The 22,155-nt window shown below is 41.3% G+C and overlaps 1 protein-coding gene across 8 annotated transcripts in view; it reads right to left on the reverse strand.

Annotated features, from left to right (window-relative positions):
• The window catches only part of rufy3 (RUN and FYVE domain containing 3), a 64,922-nt gene that overhangs the window by 34,146 nt on the left and 8,621 nt on the right, over positions 1 to 22,155 (reverse strand). For 3 of the 8 annotated variants that reach the window (XM_042332272.1, XM_042332255.1, XM_042332274.1), the window contains exon 2: positions 13,151 to 13,210. The exons of 1 other annotated variant lie outside the window; for it this stretch is intronic. In XM_042332272.1, coding sequence (XP_042188206.1) covers positions 13,151 to 13,210 — 60 coding nt within the window. Of the gene's footprint in view, positions 1 to 13,150; positions 13,211 to 16,722; positions 17,502 to 22,155 lie in introns of those variants that run through there. 4 more of the 8 variants (XM_007891964.2, XM_007891967.2, XM_007891965.2 and 1 more) reach the window with 4 other exon arrangements.

The raw sequence follows: 22,155 nt of genomic DNA on the forward strand, positions 1-22,155 counted from the left end.
CAAACTGATCAATAAGGAGCTCATAAAATGAGTTGCAGGTGCACAAGCTACTTAGATATCTGCATATTGAGACTGCTCTTACTTAGTTTCTCCTGCACGAACCCCAATGTCACTTAAAATTGTGGAGTCTATCAAATTGCAGAAGAAAAAGACAAAATATCTGGGGGGAGAGGGGGAATTCCATAGGGCTTGTTTTTAAGAATAACACCCTTCAAAACCTGGCAATTTCCCACTGTTGCTTCTGAAATCCCCTGGAACACCACAATTCATATCAGAAAACATCAAATTATTAGTATGCATAATATTTTGCATTGAGAAACATCTAAATATCCCACACGCTCCGACTGAGTAGACAGTTGTTTCATTTCCCTCCCCCAACCCACACCCACTAATTATATTAAATTCAATTTTCAGGCTGAATTAGAAATAGGGAATAGGGAATAGGGAATGCAGGCCTCTATTCCTCCGCCACAACAAATGGGATTTTAACTTGTTACCACCCCATGCATTTTTCAAGGAGATTTACAAATACATTAGCACAACTTATTGTCCAGTCTTCATGACTCAATCATTTGTTCCAAAAGGACAGATGGACAGGATAGGAGTCCAGAAACACGACACTGTAGTATTGGCCCAGAACAGCCTTATCCCATTTTACTCAGTGGTAAGAGCACTTGCCTTGCAAGCAAGAGACCTGGGTTCGATTCCCACAGGGCGAAACCTTGGGCAAGTTTCCTTATTCCACACGCCTGATAATAATCCCTCAAGAAAAAAATAATAAAAATTGGTCACTTTAATCCACGACTGTTTGTGGGACATTGCTGTGCGCAATTGACTGCCGTATTTCGCCCACAAAACTACAGTCAATTCACTTTACAGTCTATTCTGTGAAGCGCTTTGAGACGTCTGGAAGATGTGAAAAGCGCTATATCAAATGCAAGGATTATTATTATTATATTATTATTATTACTCAGCTTGGACTCTGAGATATCATGTGGATACTATCTGGGCATTGAAATAATGTCCATAGATTGAAAGCCACTCTCCTTCCTTATTCAAGGAAATACTGAATCTAACATTCTTCTTTAAGATGAATGGGCAGTGTGGGAGAAAGGTGCATTGTAGTTATAAGTAACGTTGTCATCTGAAATAATAATAATAATCCTTGCATTTGATTATGACACCTTATCACGTTGTTGAGACGTCTCAAAGTGCTTCACAGAATATACTGTAAAGTGAATTGACTGTATATTTTATGGACAAAAAGTGGCAGCCAATTGAGCACAGCAGTGTCCCACAAACAGTCACGGATTGAGTGACTACATTTGTTTTTGATAGATTATTAACCCCAGAAAGCAATCGTTGAACAACCGAGTTCCTACTTACTGTTAGATAAACAGAGGCATATGATCTTATATACTTCAGACTAATGCAATGCAAAGCAAAATGCATGCAGCATTCGTGCACTGATTCTGTCAGATCCAATGTCCGTTTTGGTGAACGATGTAAATTGATAAACTCCAATATTACTCAAATTACCCCAAAAAACCTGGTTGGGACCGTCCTAACCTGTAGAGAGCAAGCACTCACATCTCTTCCCTTCCTCCCCTCACATTCTACAGTAATAGTAATGATCCTTGCATTTGATATAGTGCCTTTAACACGTTATTGAGTTGCCTTAAAGCGCTTCACAGGATATACCGTAAAGTGGAGTTACACTGTGCAAAACTCAGCAGCCAGTTTGCACACAACAATGAACTTACAGACAGCCATGGAGTGAGATTACTGTCAAGTGTAGTGACTCTTTCTGTAGGTTTCCATAATGATGAGAAGCCGACTGCCAACATTAATTACACAGCTAGATTTAGGAGATCCATATGAAGCCAGTTTACTCATAAGACCACCTAGCACCAATATCCTTTTCCCTTGCTCAACATCCGACACAGTCTTTGTAAAGCGCTCAGAGATGTTATCCTATGTAAAGGAGTTATATAAATGCAAGTTGTTGACACAAAATCTGTATGCAAATTCTGCCCAAATCATTCATTTAAACAGTACATACAACATTAAAGTCTAGAATTTGCATGCTAACAGGAGTCAGCCAAGCTGTTAGATCCGGTGTGCAAAAGTAGAACATATTCCACTATCTAGGACTATTATCCACCATAGACAAGAAGAAAATATGAAGCTTTAATATCCTCAAACATTTTTAATTATTTTTGTAAAGTAATATCCATCCTGCCAGAATATTCCTCCCTCCCCCAGTCTTCTTTCTTGCAATATCGTAGCAATTTGAAGTCTGGGATATGACAATGTTTCTAGGCAACTGCTGTAATGTCATAAGAAGCGGATGGAAGTCAGGACCGATTAGCTAAGTGACATTGGATTATTTGCACTTTGATATAAGTCAGTTCATTCTGTACATCTAATAAAAGCAAATCACGGTTACGAAATAACTCTACGTTCATCACATACTGAAAAACTGAAAACAATGTTGCCTGAATAATAAATGACGAATTACACGTAGAAAACATAGTGATTGTAATATCAATAATACTCCTTGCATTTGATATAGCACTTTTCAAGTCTTCTAGAAGTCTCAAAGCGCTTCACAGAATATACTGTAAAGTGAATTGACTGTATACTTGTGGCGAAACGCGGCAGCCAATTGCGCACAGCAGTGTCCCACAAACAGTCACGGATTGAAGTGACCAATTTATTACTGTTTCTTTTCTTGAGGGATTATTATCAGGCATCTAACCTTCCTTCAAATGCAAGGCTATATATAGAGTCCAATCATTTTTTTAAGTGACTTATATTGAAGTGTCTCACTTGGAAAAATAAGGTACTTTGATCGTTGCCTTATTGTGCCGAAACAAACAGCTTTAGATTTACAAGCTAAATCGTATTTGTACTCAATCAAAATAAATAATAAAAAATCCCCACATTTGGTAGAAAGTTTTTCATATCAGAGGACGAACCAAAGCGCTTCACAGGATTTACTGTGAAGTGAAATGGCTGTGTATTTTTAGGCGAACACTGCAGCCCAATTACAAAGAGCAACTTCTATGGAGTGAGTAACCAATTTTATTTGGGGGTATTGTTGGCAACAATACTGGGAGAAACTCCCTTCTCTTTTTGAAAAGTGTCTTGGGATCTTTAATATTGTATCATATTCAAACATCTCTGCGATTTCACACTACAAACAAAGATCCCCCTCCAAAAAACCCCCAAAGTAGTTTAAAAACAACTTGCATTTATATAGCGCCCTTCACAAGGGGTAGTGTCCAAGCACTTGACAGCGATGGTCTGACACTGAGTCAGAGGGAGAGGGAAGGTGACTGTAAGCACGATCAAAAAGGAAGGTCCTTAGGCGTGATTTGAAAGTGGGCAGGGAGAGGGAATTCCACAATCTAAGGGAGGGATTGAGGGAGAGAGTTCCAGAGATTCGGGGCGTATTGTATCACCAACAAGCGATTGGGGAGAATTGCTTGTCGGCCTCCCCAACTCCTCCCCCATAGGTTGCATATCATCCAGAACTTTGCAGCCTGTGTCCTCTCCCGCACCAGGTTCTGTGACCCTATCACCTACATCCTCGCCTGACTCTACCTGGCTTCCCATCACACAGAGGATGCAGATCCTGGTCCTCACCTTCAAAGCTCTACATGGCCTTGCTCCCCCCCTAGTTCTGCAACCTCCTAACCCCTACTAACCTGCCCGCTCCCGAAGCTCAGCTTGCTTCACGACCCCCGCCTGGTCCGGCTCACCATGGGCGAGCAGGCCTTCAGCCACTCTGCCGCTACCCTCTGGAACGGCATCCTGCAGTCTCTCCACCTCGCCCCCTCCTTTGCCTCCTTCTCACGACCCTTCCCTTCGACGTACCTTTTATCACCCTCCTTCCCCCCGCCCTCCACCCTCCTCAATCCTGACCACCAGCTCAGATCCAAAACACTGACTGTCCAGCGCCTTGAGACGTCCTCCCAACGTCAAAGGCGCTATACGAATGTAATTTTGTTGTTGTTGTTGCTTCGTATCAGAGAAAGACCGTGGGATATGAAGTGAGTCTCTGCTGGAAATTACGTTGTACAATACAAATGTAATCTTGTTGTTGTTATATTAGCTGAAGGCAGAGCCACTAATGTGGAGCGGAGGCTAGGAGCACAAACAGGAGGCCGGAGCCAGCCGAGCAGAGACGCGGGTGGTTGAGTGGGGTGGTAAGTAGTTCGGATAGGGAGGGAGGTGCCAGGACAAGTGATTTGAAAACAAGTGAGAGAATCTTGAAATCGATCTGTTTGGTAATTGGGAGCCAGTGGAAACTGGCAAGGATTGGTCTGATGGGGGTACGAAGTTTTGTGCGGGTGAGTATCTGGACCTCAGAGATTTGAATTAATTGAATTTTGTATATGGTGGAGCAGGGGAGACCCCGAAGAGGGCATTGGTATAGTCCAGCCAGGAAGTGCCGAAGGCGTGGATGAGGGTTTCGGCTGTGTTGGTTGTGAGGTACGGATGGAGACGGGCAATGTGACAGAGGTGGAAGAAAGTAGTCTTGGTCCGGGAACGGATGTGAACTAGAAAGGAAAGCTGTGGATCAAACCTGACGCCTAAGTTGTGCACGGGTTCGGAGAGTCTGGGAAGGTTGAGTAGTTCAGACCCACAAGAGAAGACGTTGATGGGAGCCAAAGAGTATGGCTTCCGTCTTGCCAACATTCAGCTGCAGGAAATTTCCACTCATCCAGGCCTTGATGTCCGTCAAACAAACTGACAGGATAACAGCCTGAAGAGAGGGACTGGTTGATAGTGTAAGCTAGTAGTAGGAAAAGGAGGGGGAGTTGAGTGCTTAGAAGCTGGGTGAGGAGGCGGTGGAGGTAGTAGATGGTGGGCTTCATCTGGGTGATGGTGGAAGAAAGGGAGGAGAGATGGGGGCAAAGGAATGTAGGGTGTGTGCCATGGTAGAGGAGAAGGTGATGAAAGAGGCATGGGGGGGCGGGGGGGGAGGAGGAGGAGGCAGCCAGGCAAATGTTATCTATTGTAGTCCATGCTGGTATTCATGCCCCACACAAGCCTCCACTCCTAATTCCCTCTCCCATAATCTTTGAATTCCCTCTCCGTTAGCTCTCTATTCCTTCTCCCTTATATATACTTCATGAATATGTAAGGGAGAAGGAGTCTCTTCATGTATTTATTTCACTTGCTAATTCTATTCAATATTCAACGTGCAAATTAACTCAAGATGTCTGTTAAATCAAACACGATTCTGACGCCTCTTCAACTGATGAGTTTCACACAATGTTAAAAAACGATGAGTGAACAACATAAAAATGTTACCTAAAGTAAATTGTATTCAGGTGGTTCCCAACACTGTCTAAGATTATACGTATGTTTCCCCTTTTCTCCAAATCAATTACAGTAACTTTTCACTCAGGAAAGCTTGATCTTCAATGTTAGTCAACAAACAGCCAATTTTGAATAACTTATGAGCCCAACCCACTAGGATTGAAGCTGTTGCTAAACATCTTTTAATGTTTTTTAAATGGAATTTTATATTATCTTCTCTTTAGACAGTCCAATATTGTTCGCAGAATTGGACCTTCAGGTCTGCATATCCACCGACTAACCATTGAATTTTTCCGTATTCTTGCATCAGGTTACCAATTTCATTCAAAGCAGTGAATGAAACTAGAGGACTAGCGTTTTATAGACTAATGTAATCAATCTCTTCATCTACAATTAAATCACAATGGTTGTCACATTCTAACTACTACATTATCTGCAAAATAATTGCAATGGGGGATGTATGTACTGGACGAAAAGGGGAGATTAGGCGGAATTATTGGAAAGAGTTGTTAGATTGTGAAAATGCCCTGCTGGGTGCAGTGGCCAAAGCAGAATTTATACTAGAGTCTGACAGGGAATTAGATAGATATTTTAATGGGAATAATTTGCAAGGGTTTGTATTAAAGACTGATAAATGAGGCTGAATGGATTGCTCTTTCAAAGAGCCATCACAGACAACAATGGATCAAATGACCTTCTGTGCTGCAAATTTCTATGGACCAACTATTTTCCAACAAGAACAGTTCTGATTTAAATAATAATGCTTGTATATGCAGGAGGCTCACTTATGATTGAGAAGTGAATCAATAAACTATTTGGAACAAAGATTCAATTTATCCCACTTTTAGCTTCTAGTTTCAGAGTGTGACCTGTACATTTACATGGCTTAGAGACCATCTGCAAACAATTATGATTTGCTTGGGTGTACAGATATCCTGATGTCAATTGATAAAGATGATTATATGTGTAGAACCTACATTACAATTTTTTTTTTGGGGGGTGGCGCAGGGCGGAAATCTCCACTACTAAAAGAACTATGCATCTCCAAAGACTGTGGCTTTTTGTGAGATTCCACTACCATTTTGTGAATCCTGACGATTTAAACAAAACTCTCCAACTTCTGTTCACGCATGTGAAAACTCTTTTGATGGCCTTCATGCAACTTACAAGATGATTTGTAAGACACAAAATACCCTTTACATTTGATAAAGCACCTTTCACATTGGGAGGATGTCTCAAAGCGCTTCACATGATTTTACTTCACATGATTTTACTTGTAGTGTATTTTGCATGTTAAACAGCATTGTTTGGCCTCTTCATTCTGACTCATTGGACTCATATTATTGAGTAGGATATGTGTAAAAGGGGCTGTATAAATACAAATTGTGTTTTATTGCATGTAGAGCCAACAGAAAATCTGGCTGAGCATTGCGTTTGCCAGATCCAGAACTGGAAAAACTAATGATTTTAAAAATACTAGCTGTCTCTGAAGATAGATTTACTTATTCTGACTTGTGTCATCAGGAAACAAACTGAACGTTAGATAAGAGGTCCAATAATCTGTTTCTCATCACAGTGGGATAATTCATAACAAGTCAATGTAACAGCTCTCAACTGCATTTTGGCTTTTACTGTATAGGGTACAATACTTGCTTTGCTATATGCTCAGTTTGAGGTTCAGTTGGAGTTCTACATCTGGCAATTGAAATAACTAACCTGAAAATGTTTAATGCTAGAATTGAGTAATTAAAAAGTAGACAGTGATGAATATGACGCAGATCCCCATCTGCTAGTAAAATATATATTTTCCATATGCCTGATCATTGGTGAAATATATTCTATGCCTCTCGAAGTTCATGAACAATATTTGGGAAACTGTACCACACCAGAAGACCTCCGAAGGAGAGAGCAACTATTAAGAAATAATTCTATTGAATCAACAGGATTAAGAGCCATATGGAGATGGAATAAAGAGAAAGTGCAAGGCAGACAGACACGTGCACATATACTCACATGAGAAAGAGAAAGTGCAAGGCAGATATAGGAAAGAGACATATACTGATTAAAGAGTGAGTGAGAGAGACAGGGAATGACATACACAGAGAAAAAGTCAGTGGAAGGTGGGGGGGGCGGGTGGGAAAGAGAAAAAATAGTTCACAATGAGCAGTATGAAAGTTTGAAAGTAAGCTTGTTCTTTATCAAAGCTGGAACATTCAGATTCCCCCAAAGATCTTTCCTTTTCAATCAAAAAGACAAGTATTTCTGCCTGAACTCAAGTCTTGAAAATGCCTCTCACCAGGCAGCAACGGTGGCTTCCTTTCAAAGAAGTGAAACAAAGCCACTGACAAACACTGATGAGTTGAGCATTGAGTAAATAAACTCAAATCTTGAGGACCTGTATGATATGAGATCATTTTACAGTCAGTCACACAAAGCAAATAAGGGTGCATTCATGCAAATACAATGCTTTTTTAAAAAAATGTTTCTGCTCTGTCAGGAGTCATACTCAAGCAATAAGGAATGATTGTACTGATCTATGGAAAACAAAGCATTAGACAAAGAAGGAATGGAATCCTGCTTTTTAACTTTGTGGTCTACTGTATAAAATAGCAAAAATTAGGTGAGGGGACGAAGCTTATAGGGCTTATAGGGCAAGATTTAAGAGTGGAGTGGTTCAATGACAAAATTTGGGTTTTGAATGAGCTAAGAACAGAATGCCTCCAATAGGTTTTACCACAGTAACATTGAGAGAGGTGGAAAGGTTTGTTAGTGTATTAAAGAGATAGATAAAATAGAGACGAGAAAGGTTACAATAGAGAAAGGTTGGATATCTGAATAAAGGGATCAACCACTGAGCACAATTCCTATCCAGAGGGCAAGAGGTGTTCAGAGAGCTTCTCCAGACATGGAAGCAGTATTGGACTCTTGAATAGATTACACAATGCTGAGAGTTATATTTGATATAGTTTCACGGTGGCAATTAAAATAGAATATGAGAATTCATAAGAGGCAAAGAACCCCAAGAATAAATAGATGAAGGTGGATTTCTACACCTTTCTAGAACTGTTTTTTCACATAACACCAAAAGATGGAGTCTTTGACATACCATTCTAAGACTGGCAAGATTGTGCTGTGCTCCCTGTGGGCTGGTCAGATTAGGTCTTTGCTGCCACTACCTTTATACTACCAGACAAGCTGGGACTCTTCAGTCTTCAAAGGAGACGACTCAGAGGGGATCTTATAGAGATATATACAATTATAAAATAGGACTAAAAAAGTATATCCAGAACAATAATGTAATATGATTATGGTTATTGTTATTAACAATACTTGAGGATAAATTAAGGCAGTAAAACACGAGGATATAGGTTTCGAACTTCAAAGGACAATTTCAAGCCAAACAGTAATAATCAGGCTTGCATTTTTTTATATAGCGCCTTATCAGGTCTTCGAGACGTCTCAAAGCACTTCACATAATATGTTGCAATGTGTAGTGGCTGTTTATTTTGTGGGTGAAATGCTGCAGCCTATTGCACACTGCAGTGCCCACAAACAGTTGTGGATTAAGTGACCAAATTTTTCTTATTTTTTTTCTTTGAAGGGATAACTCCACTGAGTACATTTATTTCCCAGAATTTGTGAAGCTGCATACAATTTTGTATAAACTAATCAAGTCTTGTCTATTATAAAAAGGAAGTCCACATGGTTTTAGACCCAAAATAACCCACATCTCTTGAGAAAGAAAATCACACATGTCTCTGATAATTAGAGACTGAAACAGCTTGCCAGGAAGGGTGGTTGAGGCCAGGACACTAAACTCATTTATAAAATAGCTTGATGCTGTGATGGGAAGACACTAAGATAAGTATTCTGGAATAACAAGATCAAATGGGCCAAACAGTTTTCTTCATCTAAACCAATCTTTTGTTCTTGTGGAGATTTCAGCAACAAAAATACACTTCAATTCAAACAAATGCCATTCCCAGGGGGCGAAACCTTTGACAAGTTTCCTTACTCCACACGCCTAATAATAATTCCTCAAGAAAAAAAACAATAAATTGGTCTCTTCAATCTACAAGTATTTGTGGGACACTGCTGTTCCGGAGTTTCACTCATGAATATACAGTCAATTCACTTTACAGTATATTCTGTGAAGTGCTTTGAGACGTCTAGAAGACGTGAAAAGCGCTATATTAAATGCAAGGATTATTATTATAATTTATTATTATTTCAGCATTCTACCCTCATTTGGTTTGTGCATAGATTTTGTAGAAAAAAGCTTGCTCTCCTGCTCAAACTGTAAGTGGCAGCATTTTATGTATTACAACCCTGACTTAATTTGAGGCTTTGGCTTGTTGTCAAAATATATGCTTGTGACCATTAAATATTTAAAATTTATTTTGAGCAATGCGTATTTTAAATTTGTTAATAGACACAGGTTTCTGGTTTTATCCTGCCGACTCAAAAACCCCCGACTCTAATCACTGAATCATTTGGTATAAAATACCAAGCTCCGTGACAGTTCTCTTGGTTAGCCTCTTCAACTGCAGGACGAATTGTTGGGCCGAAAACCTGGCACAAAAATGCTTTAAAATAATAGGAATGGTAACAACATTTTGATATTGTGAACCCTTTATTGTGAAACAGTGAGGTGATCACCATTGTTATTTAAAGTGCAACGGCAGCAAAATTCCTTTGGTAACTGATTACTCACCAGAGTGGGACACAGAGCAAAATGAATATGTTGGGGAGGGAGAAATGAATTGAGAATGAAATCTGAATTCAGTAGCTTTGGGAGAAACTTTTGGGCATTACCAATGATCTCTTATTTCAGGACATAGCAAATAACTCCCCAATGCAAGGCATACATTTGTCCAGCACCAGCATCTTCAGCAGATTGGATTTAGAAATCAACATGTAGATGGTTCAGAGCAACAGATTCGTGGACACTGGTGAATTACTGGTGGACACATTGTGCCAAAAGGAGCAGGGCTTGCATTCTCCACAATGGTTGTCTGTGTGGCCAGTTTGTATCTCTAAAAATGCATTAACAACAACAAGATTACATTTGTATTGCGCCTTTCACTTCGGGAGGACATCCCAAGGCACTGGACAGCGTACAGCATTTCAGACCTGAGCTGGGGTCAGGTGGGAGAAGGGAGGGAAGGGGAAGGGGGATGACCGATGGCATGGTCGAAGAGGAGGGTCTTGAGGCGGGACTTGAAGGAGGCTAAGGAGGGGGCGAGGGGGAGTGATTGGGGGATGAAGTTCCAGAGGTTGAAGGCTGTCCCGCCAATGGTGGGGCGGGTGGGTCGGGGGACGTGGAGCAGGCCAGAGCCGGCTGAGTGGAGGAAGCGGGCGGGTTGGTAGGGGGTTAGGAGGTCGCAGAGGTAGGGTGGGGCGAGGCCATGGAGGGCTTTGTAGGTGAGGACCAGGATCTTGAACTGGATCCTCTGAAGGATAGGGAGCCAATGGAGTCGGGCGAGAATGGAAGAGATGGGGTCACGGAGTTTGGTGCGGGAGAGGACACGGGCTGCAGAGTTCTGGATTATCTGCAGCCTGTGGAGGGAGGAGTTGGGAAGGGTGACAAGCAGGGGGTTTGCATAGTCGAGCCTGGAGGTGATGAAGGCATGAACAAGAGTTTCAGTGGCCTGAGGGGTGAGGTAGTGGCGGAGTCGGGCGATGTTACGGAGGTGAGGGAAGGCAGAGTGGGTCATGGCTTGAATGTGAAGGTGAAAAGACAGTTGAGGGTTGAACAAGACCCCTAGGTTCCTGACTGGTTTGGTGAGTTGTAGTGTGCAACCATGGAGGTTGATGTTGCCAGAGGCTGAGGTGCTGAGGTGCTGAGGTGCTGGTGTGAGCCAATCAGGAGGGCCTCAGTTTTGTTCACATTCAACTGTAGGAAATTTGCCCTCATCCAGGACTTGATGTCCGACAGACAGTGGTACTGGAGTTGAGAGTAGAGGTAGAAAGATAGAGTTGGGTGTCATCTGCATACATATGAAAGTTGACCCCACGTCTGTGGATGATGTCACCAAGGGGGAGCATGTAGATATTAAAGAGGACAACAACAACAACTTGGATTTATATAGTGCCCTCCACACAGGACAGTGTCTCAGAGCGCTTTACAGAAACGGATCCTGGGGCCGAGCCAGGGGGAGGGGGAGGAAAGTGACCAAAGGCGCATCAAAAAGAAAGGTCTTCAGCAGAGACCTGAAAATGGGAAGGGAGGGAGCGAGGCGAAGGGAGTGAGGAAGGCAGTTCCAGAGCTTCGGGGCATAGTGGCTGAAGGCACGGCCGCCGAGGGTGGAGCGGAGGACTCAGAGGCGGCCAGACCCGGAGGAACGAAGGCAACGGGCACTGTTTTGAGAGAGGAGGTCAGAGAGGTAGGGGGGCGCAGAGGAGTGCAGGGATTTGAATACAAGAGTGAGGATCTTGAAATCGATTCTCTCTGGGACAGGCAGCCAGTGCAGTCTGGCAAGGACTGGGGTGATCGGGGAGCGGAGTTTGGTGCGGGTAAGAATGCGGGCGGCAGAGTTTTGAATGATCTGGATTTTATGGATGGTAGTGGATGGGAGACCGGTGAGGAGAGCGTTAGAGTAGTCCAGCCGAGAGGTGACAAAGGCATGGACCAGGGTTTCAACGGCTTTTGGGGAGAGGTATTGGCGGAGATGGGCGATGCGTCGGAGGTGGAAGAAAGGGGAGGGCCAAGGACAGAACTCTGGGGGACGCCAGACGTGTCCAATGGAAACAATGCACGATTGGCAACTGAAACATGAAACAATCGATTTGTGGTTGTTGAAGATGGAATACACTCTGTATCCAAACACTTCAGATTACGTAGCACTCTTGGAAGTCACTTAAAGGATGTGTGGTTATTTCCCAGCCTCTCCATCCCATTTTCTTTTCTCAGAATACTTCCTATTCCTTTGTTATCTCATGGAAACCAAATGCCATTCTCTGATCAAGCAAAACTGACCAGTTCACACTGTAACAATCACAGACACCATCAGTTTTACTCCTTTCGTTGGCAGATCAGAAATGGATGAACACGGGGGGAAGTGCTGTTCCACGTAACATCAGTAAAAATTTCCTTTCTACCACTCACTCGGCCCACCTCTTAAAAAGTTGAAAGAGATATTGTTATTTAGGTTTCAAATGTAGTGTTTTTGAAACTTTTGAAAATGTATTCTGCATATACACAATCACTTTTTTTAAAGACCCTGTGAAGTCAGCAGGGGAAAAAAAATTGACAATGTTGAATGTCAAACACTTCAAAACAAAAACTGCAAATAAAGCAAAAATGTTCAGCATAACAACTGGAATTAATGTACATTTCTATTTAGATATATTTCCTACCAAAATGAGCACTCAGATTTCATACCACATCACATCTGAAATAAGTCATTAAAGTTCAACATAAATAATAAATTTCAAAGCATGAAAATGGTAAAAAAAATTCAGGCATAAACTGAGACACACAAAATACAGAAGCCACACATGCTATCCTGCAGTTAGATATAAGAAGTGTGCTTAAGATGACCGTCCAAAAGGGAGCAAAGCAGAAAGAAAAGCGCATTTATTTCACATGCAAAATATTTTCAGTGCTTTTACATAGTGTCCTGTTGGACTTCAGTCAAGTCCTATTATACACATTGTGGAAGGTGCAGCAGATACTCAAAACGGCCATGTTTGCTCTCTTTGCAAGCGGCTGCAGTTTGCTTCTTATGCTCACAAGGTCAGACAACACTTACATTAGGTACAACCCTACCGAACAGGCAAAGCACAACAGCTGATAAACAATCCTTGTACGCACCTTCAGTATCATCAAGCATTTGCAATTGATCCACCCACACTGTTAAATCCTCCCAACAGACTTTGCAAAGGGCAGCAAAAAATAAAAGGGAAAAAAGGACAAAATGTCATGCAAATAAAATGACTGCAAAACAATTTTAAAAAGGGAAAAATAAATGGGAGATAATATTGCTAAATTACAGGTAAATTGTCTGTACTGCATTTTTATAACTTTGAATTGTTTGTAATATTGCAGCATTGGGCTCATAAAAGGTTTCACGCAGCAATAGAGGACTCAACAAACATGATTTTCCTTACAAAAGTTAAAATTTGCTTTCACCTTTTACAAATGTAGACGTATTTAACCTAACTAAATACATGCACTAGGTATCAAATCCACAATTGCAATAGGAGGCACTGGCTCTAATAATTGCCAAATTAGAATGTGATTCTTTAATAAGGAAACTGGAGGTAGGGAATCTACGTTCAGAGAAAAGTTCCTGCTGGGCAGTGTCAAGCATTTCCAGTTACCAGAAAGCGACCCATTCAAATTCTTCATTGAGGAATCCCATTATGTTAGACCTCACTGTATGCAAAACTCAAGTCAGATCAATAATGCATGCAACATGCTTTCGGGAATAATTACCATATCATTCACAATAGCAAATTTTCATCAGGGTTAGAGGAATAGAGTGCAATCATATAACAATGACTAAACATTAAGTAGCAGCACCTCACTTAAAAGCAACAAGTTTTTGGCAGTCCAGAAACGAAGCAGTTATTTCACTGATATCATGTACCATAATGTTGACACTTGTGCAGAAGCAAGACTCTTCACACAGTGCATTTCTAATATTAGCCACAGCCATCTGGGAAGGGAAATGGCTGACTTGATTTAGACTCTTACAATTACTGTGACACTGGAATAATAATAATAATAATAATAATCCTTGCATTTGATATAGCGCTTTTCACGTCGAGAGGACGTCCCAAAGCGCTTCACAGAACACACTGTAAAGTGAATTGACTGTATATTTGTGGGCGAACGCGGCAGCCAATTGCACACAGCAATGTCCCACAAACAGTCATGGATTGAAAATGACCAATTTATTATTGTTTTTTGTTTTGGAGGGATTATTATTAGGCTCTGTGTGGAGTAAGGAAACTTGCCCAAGGTTTCGCCCTCTGCCTGGAATTGAACTCAGGTCTCTCACTTGCAAAGCAAGTGCTCTAACCACTGAGCTACAGGACTCCACATCCTGGAATGTCTTAAGAGCGAGCTATTGAACTTGATTGGAATAGTTATGCAAGACGTGAAAAAGTAAAAGTGAATTTCAAGGTGGGGTGGGATGGGGGGTAGGAAGAAGATTATTTTCTAACAATTTCCTCCACTTCTCTTTCCTTAATTCTATTTTCGCAGTATGGTTCCATGAATCCCATCTGGTACCTCTCCCAAGAGGTCACTGTTCAGCAAGCATTTGTAAGCTATTTGACCTCTATTCAACCACAGGATGCATCAGAGCCAAGTCCAATCCAATAATACCCTGATAGTCCCTCACATGTACCTCCCAATAAGTGTCTTGGGAGTAGGAGCAGGAATACTGGCTGATTTCCCCCTGTCATTCCCTGAGATTGGAGTGTGTGTGTATGTGTTTGTGAGATGGGAGGAGGGAAGGGGGGAGACAACAACAACAACAACAAGATTACATTTGTATAGTGCCTTTCACGTCGGGAGGATGTCCCAAGGCGCTGGACAGAGTACAACATTTCAGATTTAAGCTGGGGTTGGGGAGAGTAAGGGACATCAGAGAAAGGGAAATTTGAGCCAACTGTACCTTCTCCACTGCTGCCAAGTCGAGATCAGTTAAATGAGGATAAATCAAACCTGGATTCAAACCTGCAGTGTTTTGGTCTGTGTAGCCTGGTGCTGAACCAGGCGATGCCTTTATTCAGTAAGCCATCAGGGTAGCTAGGAGAAGGTTGCTTCAGGGCTGAAAAAGTAGGCAATATTCCATCCTTTTGCTTGCCTATCACTTCCAATTTTACAGTAACAATACTCCATATAGCCCTTTCTTTCAACTGCAACTTTGGGAGATTGACTGAAACAAATCCATTTGAGTTTGCTTAAGCTATGACATTTATCCTCTGAATGATGAAAATAATTGCAGAAATATAGGGAAAAGGAAAAAACTCAAATGTTTTGTAAATACTGTAACTTGAATAAAACAAATCTGGATTTACAGATGCTTCCTAAATGCCAATAGTAAAAGATCACCAGAGAGAATGTTCTCGTGAACACTCGAAAATGAAGCCATCGTTTCTTCCACTCCTTATCACATGATCTGAGTCACTTACTCTTTAATGCACTGATTTACTGTCAATAGCAGAGGTTCTTCAATTACGCATGATTGTGTTAAAACTGGTGCAAGCGCCTTCTGGAACCATCCAGCAGGATACAAGATTTTTATTCTTGAAATGAAGAACAATTTTTTCTGATGTACATTCGTTAAAAAATCTACAAATTTGCTTTCTATTAAACAAACATTCTGTGTTCCCTGAATGTAAAGTGTTCACCACTTGAATACAGAGTACATTCTGGTCTTTCGTCTTGAACTGGTGAAACCATGCAGTCTGCATTATGGAAATCAAGTGTTAACAGCAGCATTGATAATGATGTCTAGACTAAAACAGAAGCTTGACAATCCCCCACACCCCCCCACCAAGAAAAATGCTGCTGCATCCTTCTGATCCACCTGCAAACTGCACCAGTGAAAATTTGTCTTTGTATTATCAATAGCCCCAGGGAGTGCTAATGCAATTCAGAGCCGTAGACAACAGATAGGCAGCTTGCAATGCTAGCAGGGACCTCGTTGCACTGCCATTGCACAGCTCAGCTTATTTTTTTATCCAGTTAGATTTCAGCATCTTTTATTTACCTGCAACTCGATCCACACAAGCTACAAGAGGCCAGTGTGGTCACTGTGAACGATTTATATAGAACACAGAGTATACAATATATGATGAACGCGCGCTTTGTGTTATGAAACATATTTTGCAGTTTGAAATTAGATCAATTTCAAAATTTGCACAGCTGCAGTTTAAAGGAAAATAGATTTTAAGAGTTAATATATTTTAATGCGTTTTCTTTATGAAAAAGAAACAGTTTCTTAAGGTTGAATGTTATGAGCAAAAATAGAAGCAAAAAGCTTGTGATCTTATAAAAAGCTTGAGTCATAATTTAGGATTACTCAACAATATTTTAAAGGGCCTGGACGTGGGTCAGGTTGCCTTTTCAAACAAAATAGAGCTGAGGTTCAGAAACTTTACATTTGATTTATACATTTGAAGCTTTATATTTGAAGAGAAACTTCCAAGAAGCATGTCACATAGTGATTTTTTTTACTGCAGGTTTTTTTTGATGCTATATGCACTGAAACACAATACACCTACAGCAGTTGGTGACAGCAATCATTCTGACACACACACAAATAAATCTCAATGGTGCTCAGGATTCAATCACTGTCTCACGGTGGCATGCTTAACTAGGAATACTGTATTTAAAAAAGCAGTGTGTCTCCCGACAGAAACTCATACCTTCGTGGGTTGGCTCTGGGTCAGGCGTGAGAGAGATATCGTTCAGTTCCCTCAAGCAGAGCCATTCTCCATCGACTGAAACACGAAAGTTGCACAGGTAAATGGTCTCCCTGGCGGCCTGTGTAATCTTGTCTGTGGTAGGGGTTGGGACATCGCTTTGAGGCGTCAGGTCAGACATGATGACTCAGCTGCTAATATTACTGTAAGGGACGTGCTGCAGAACAGATTACAATACAACAAAGAGGATGCTGTACGGCTGCTGCAGAAAATCAGAGCACAGCAGCCTTAAAGTGAGCTACTACTGTACGCAGGATATTCAGCAGTGACACAGCAATTCTCTTTCTCTCTCTCTCTCCACCACAGTTGGTCTGGGCAACAAGGCAGTTCAACCTTTGGTACCACTTTAAATTTGTAAGGTTGACCTAGTTTGGTGCTTCAGCAAAGCAATCTCTTCGCTGTTACGTTGTCCCAAATACAGAGAGGTTCTCAGTAGCTCCTCAAAATGCAGCTCTTTCTATCCCTTTATCAGCCTGCACCATACTAACAGGATGAGCTCTGCGCAGTCCGGGTGTAGACCAAAATGGCTGGCTATTGAACTGTACAGAAAATTCAGCATCACATGACATGATGCTCTATGCATAAACAATTCCCAAGATGCTCCATGAATGCTGCTGCACCAGCGGAAAGCACAATTGGTGCTCACTGTCTCCTGCCCACAGCCTGATCCAGACTGAACAAAATGCACACGCCTTCATTAATTTGTGATCAGGCAAAACACAAAGCACACATATTCATCAATTACCTGAGGCAGGCCAAACATGTAAACTAATACTTTTTCCATACACAGATGCGATGCCGCAGTGGATGTATTTTTTAAAAAAAGCACCCAACAAATTAATCAGGAGAAACATATTGAATTTTAAACAGGCTGAATTGTTAAACAAAAACAAAGCTTATGCAAATATTACAAGTCCCTGTTTGTTAAAGCTAATAAACAGCTACTGTGTAATGAATGATTAAACAATTTGAAACCTGTAAGGGACACAATGGGTTGTTGGCACTGGAATAATGTGGAGGAAAAGGATTTGGACACTGTGGACTTGAGGATGGAGTATTTCCTTGAATTTGGGTGGCTTGCAGAATAGTTACAGATCTTTGTCTTGGGTTCTGGGTGACTGAGATTTATAACAGGAGAGTGTTTTAATTGTGGTAAAAGAATAGCATAATAATAATAATCCTTGCATTTGATATAGCGTCTTATCGTGTCGTTGAGATGTCTCAAAGCGCTTCACAGAATATACTGTAAACTGCATTGAATATGTATTTCATGAGCGAAACGCTGCAGCCAATTGCTCACAGCATTGTCCCACAAACAGATGATCTGCCAATTGACTAACAACCGGGTTCCTAAGGAAACTTGCCTAAGGTTTCGCCCCACCCAGAAATCAAACCAGGGTGCTCTCGCTCGCGAAACAAACGTGCTTACCACTATGCTAAAGGGGTATGGGAATTGATGGTCCATATAATCTTTTCTCATAACGCACTGATGACCAGTGACAGTTTTAGCCATTTAGTGAGTATGTTTATATTATGCAAGGATAAAGCAAGATGTAAGGTAGTTAATTTTATGAAAGTATAGTAAAACCACAAATTTGAGCATCATCTTAGACTACGTGATTCCAAACCCAACTTTGGAACTGGGAATCACACAGTCTAAGCTGACACTTCAATGCAGTGCTGGGGGTGCGTCAGAGGTGCCGTCCTTCGGATGAAACGTTAAACTGAGGTCCCATCTGCCTATTCAGGTGGACATTAAAGATCCCATGGCACTATTCAAAAAGAGAAGTGAGTTTCTCTCTCTCGGAGTTCTGGCCAAGAAACCCCAAATAAAATGTGTCATTCACTTAATGGCTGTTTGTGGGACACTGCTGTGTGCAAAACTGGCTGCCATGGTTCGCCCACAAAACACACAGTCAGAACCACTTCACAGTATGTTCTGTGAAGCACTTTACAGTTTGAGACATCTCGATGACATGATAAAGCACAATATCAAATGCAAGGATTATTATTAAATTTGATAAGGTCATTAATTCATATCAGATGGAATATTCAGAAAGGAAACTTATCAAGATACTGACAATGAAAATTCCTTCTGAATATGCCAGAAGTTTTTAGAAATACTAAGAAACAGGAACTCTAGCAATACTTCCAATCGAAGGCCCAGAATGATAGGAAAATACTGATTAAAGTGGGGCAATTTAGAGCCATTCCCTGAACTGTGGAATCAGAGGAGGCAGCTAAGATTTTACAAAGAGAGTACAATAAAGTGAATACTTAGAAAGATCCATGGCAAATGGAGTTTAATACTGAAAATGTAACGTACTGTATATACAAAGTAAAAATAGTAGGTGTGTGCACTTTGTGGAAGTTGAAAGAGACTCAGGGATGTTAATTCACTCATCAAGTAGAAAGAAACAATAAAAAGCAAGGCTAACGAGATGTTAGAATATATTGCCAAATCAACTGAGTTCAGATCCCTGGAAATACTCGAGCTGGATAAAGCAGTGGTTAGATAGAACCGAGAGTGCCATGCACAGGACTTGTTGCCCCAACCTAAGGCCCTAGATGCATTGCAGAGAGCAATGAGGATAATCTCCTAGTTAGAAGAATGAGTTATGAAGAATGACTAGGACTCTTTGGTCTCACAAAGAAATGATTCAGAAGGAACCTATAGAAGTGTATAAGTGTATAAGATGCTAAATCAGACTGAGAAAGTGAACCATACGATTAGATAAACCGAGACAACAGGACATTAAGGTGCAGGGCTGTGGTAAACACCTAGTGTTTTTACACAGACACTAATAAGTAGCTACAACAGGTTAGCAGGAGAGGGTAAAGGTACATTACAGAGATGCAGATCACTGAGCAAAGTGGGAGAAAGATGATGAGTGGTTATGGATGTTGATTGAGGGCATGGTCGAAAATCTAAGTTTTTTTCAGGCAGGGAAAGCAGTACAAGGCAAAGGATTTTTGAGTGTTACAGAGTGTTCCAGAGAGTGTTTTAGCCTTAGGGCTAAAAGCTTGTACACCAATCATGCAACAGAGGTGTGGAGAGGAACAAGCAGCAAGAACATACAGGAACCCAGTAGAATGTGTCAAAGATGCTTTTACACATAAATAGCCCCAAACGTTTTTTTAAGTGCCACAAATCTACTAAAACTATTTAATGAAACTACAACCCAATTTTACGCTTCCATTGGTGTAAAGTTATGCATGCCTTCTATTTAGCATTTGTCAATACAACACACAGGGAGGGCACGGCCACAGCAGTCCTATTTTCAAAATTAAATTCCACACTTGTTTTTTAACAGTGCAAACGAGGTTACCACAGCCTCAGAGGGTCGGTCCACAACAACCCTTCCAGAGAACTGACTGGAGAGCCTGGAGTGTGGGGTTCTGTAAGGCAGAAGGACCCTGCCCAGAGCAGGAGTCTTGGAGAATTCCTCTCTGAATGAGAAAACTTGATGAACTCCTGAGTGAAGAAGACTCTCGCCAAAGTGAACTGGAATGGGAGCTACTGGACCATCTCGTCACTAGAGATTTCTGTGAAAGAGACCCCTTCAGATTACTGAAAGGTCAACAGAGCTTTGCTGCTTTATAAATGTGATGTATGTTTCCCACCTAAGGGGAATTTGGGCTCGGAGTAGATAGCACACTGATGTCTCCAGCAATGGTATTTCAACCACACATTGTAGTTATTTAAAATGAAAATTCTAGCTTTTTGATAAATTGGTGCCTTGTTACTACAGTACCAACATCCTTCCACCACACTAATTCCTGCCACAGTATATAAGTATATATGCACAGAACTAAACACATAGGAACCATGAGGCAATTTATTTTGTTCTCAATGCAACATCTTCTGCTTTCCACTCACAGTTTCCAAGTGCTCTCAGTTCATTCATTCATGTTTTACTGTGACAAGGTAATGATTCCACCCAATCTGGTACAGTATGACCTCCTAAAATACTGAGCATTTAAACCCACCTCCCACAGGTAGGTTGTTTTCAAGGTTACTGTTCACTGTGCAACCAATACATCTTCCAAACAGGGCATGAAGGAATATTACTAAGGACCTATGGTTCAATTAAGGACCTAACTCAAAAGAGACAACAGTAAACTTTAAATTGATTTAGTGTTCAACATACAAGTGTCCAAAGAGCTGCTACTGTATTTGAAGTAAAACAGTGACATTTTTACTATACTGTCTTTTTATTTAATCAAACAGTGCTCGACATGATTTCTCGAGCCATGGGGCAACACTGAATACGTGGCTCTTTACAGGTTATATGGTCCAAATCAAATCATTGACCTGTTGCATCCTAACTAGGAAATGTAGTACATTTAGCACCACATACATTCACTTTTCTACAAACTATTCAAACACCTGTGGTCAAGGTGTAAGAGCTACACTTTTGTTCAGTTATGTTGGCAGGCCAGCAACTTGCCAACTATCAGTTCTTGAGGGGATGGTTGGAACTGTGTGGTTTTCAGTTGAGTAAGTAAATACACTGTGCTGTGTGGTTTTTAGTTGAAGGGGCAAATGCATTGCTCTGTGTAGTTCTTCAGCCAAGATAGTTATCAATTTAATTGGAAGGCAATTTTCTCTGGTGCCAAGTGAATACACGATTCATGTGTGGCACACTGATCTGCACAGGATTACAATAAAAAAATTACATATGTAATTTGTAAATTGTGCATAATAGATTAATCCACAAATTAATATACAGAACTATGAGGAACGATTGATCACCTCAGGACTTTTATTCCTTTGAAAAGACTGGAGGGAGGCAGAGTTTTACTAAAGCTATATACATTTAGAAAGTTTAGAGACAGGTACGTTTTCTAACGCACAACTTCAAACTAACAAAACCACAACAGGAATTGAAAGTGTGAAGAATATTTCTTAGTAAAAGGAATGTGAAACAAACTGCCAGCATAAGTGTTGGAACACGGAACTATAAACGGTTTCAAAATGGACCGAGATAAATTTCTGGAAATTACAGGGAGATCCCAGGTTAATTCCTGGTCCGCCTTGAGTTAGCTGATCCAAGTCAGGGAAATAACAACAACAAAGTTACATTTATAGAGCGCCTTTCACATTGAGAGGACGTGCCAAAGCGCTGAACAGTCAGGGGTCGGGACCCGAGCATGAGGTAGGGGTGGGGTAGGGATGAGGGAAGGCAGAGAGGTGGGAGGGCGACTAAAGGCCCGATCGAAGAGGCCTTGAAGGAGGCGAGGGAGGAAGCGAGGCGAAGGGACCGTGGGATGGAGTTTCAGAGTGTGGGGGCAGAGAGGCTGAAAGCTCGGCCACCGGTGGTAGGGCGGGTCGGGCGGGAGACATGGAGCAGATCGGAGCCCACTGACCGGAGG

Source organism: Callorhinchus milii, unplaced genomic scaffold (assembly GCF_018977255.1).
Source record: "Callorhinchus milii isolate IMCB2004 unplaced genomic scaffold, IMCB_Cmil_1.0 Scaffold1, whole genome shotgun sequence".
NCBI lineage: Eukaryota > Metazoa > Chordata > Chondrichthyes > Chimaeriformes > Callorhinchidae > Callorhinchus > Callorhinchus milii.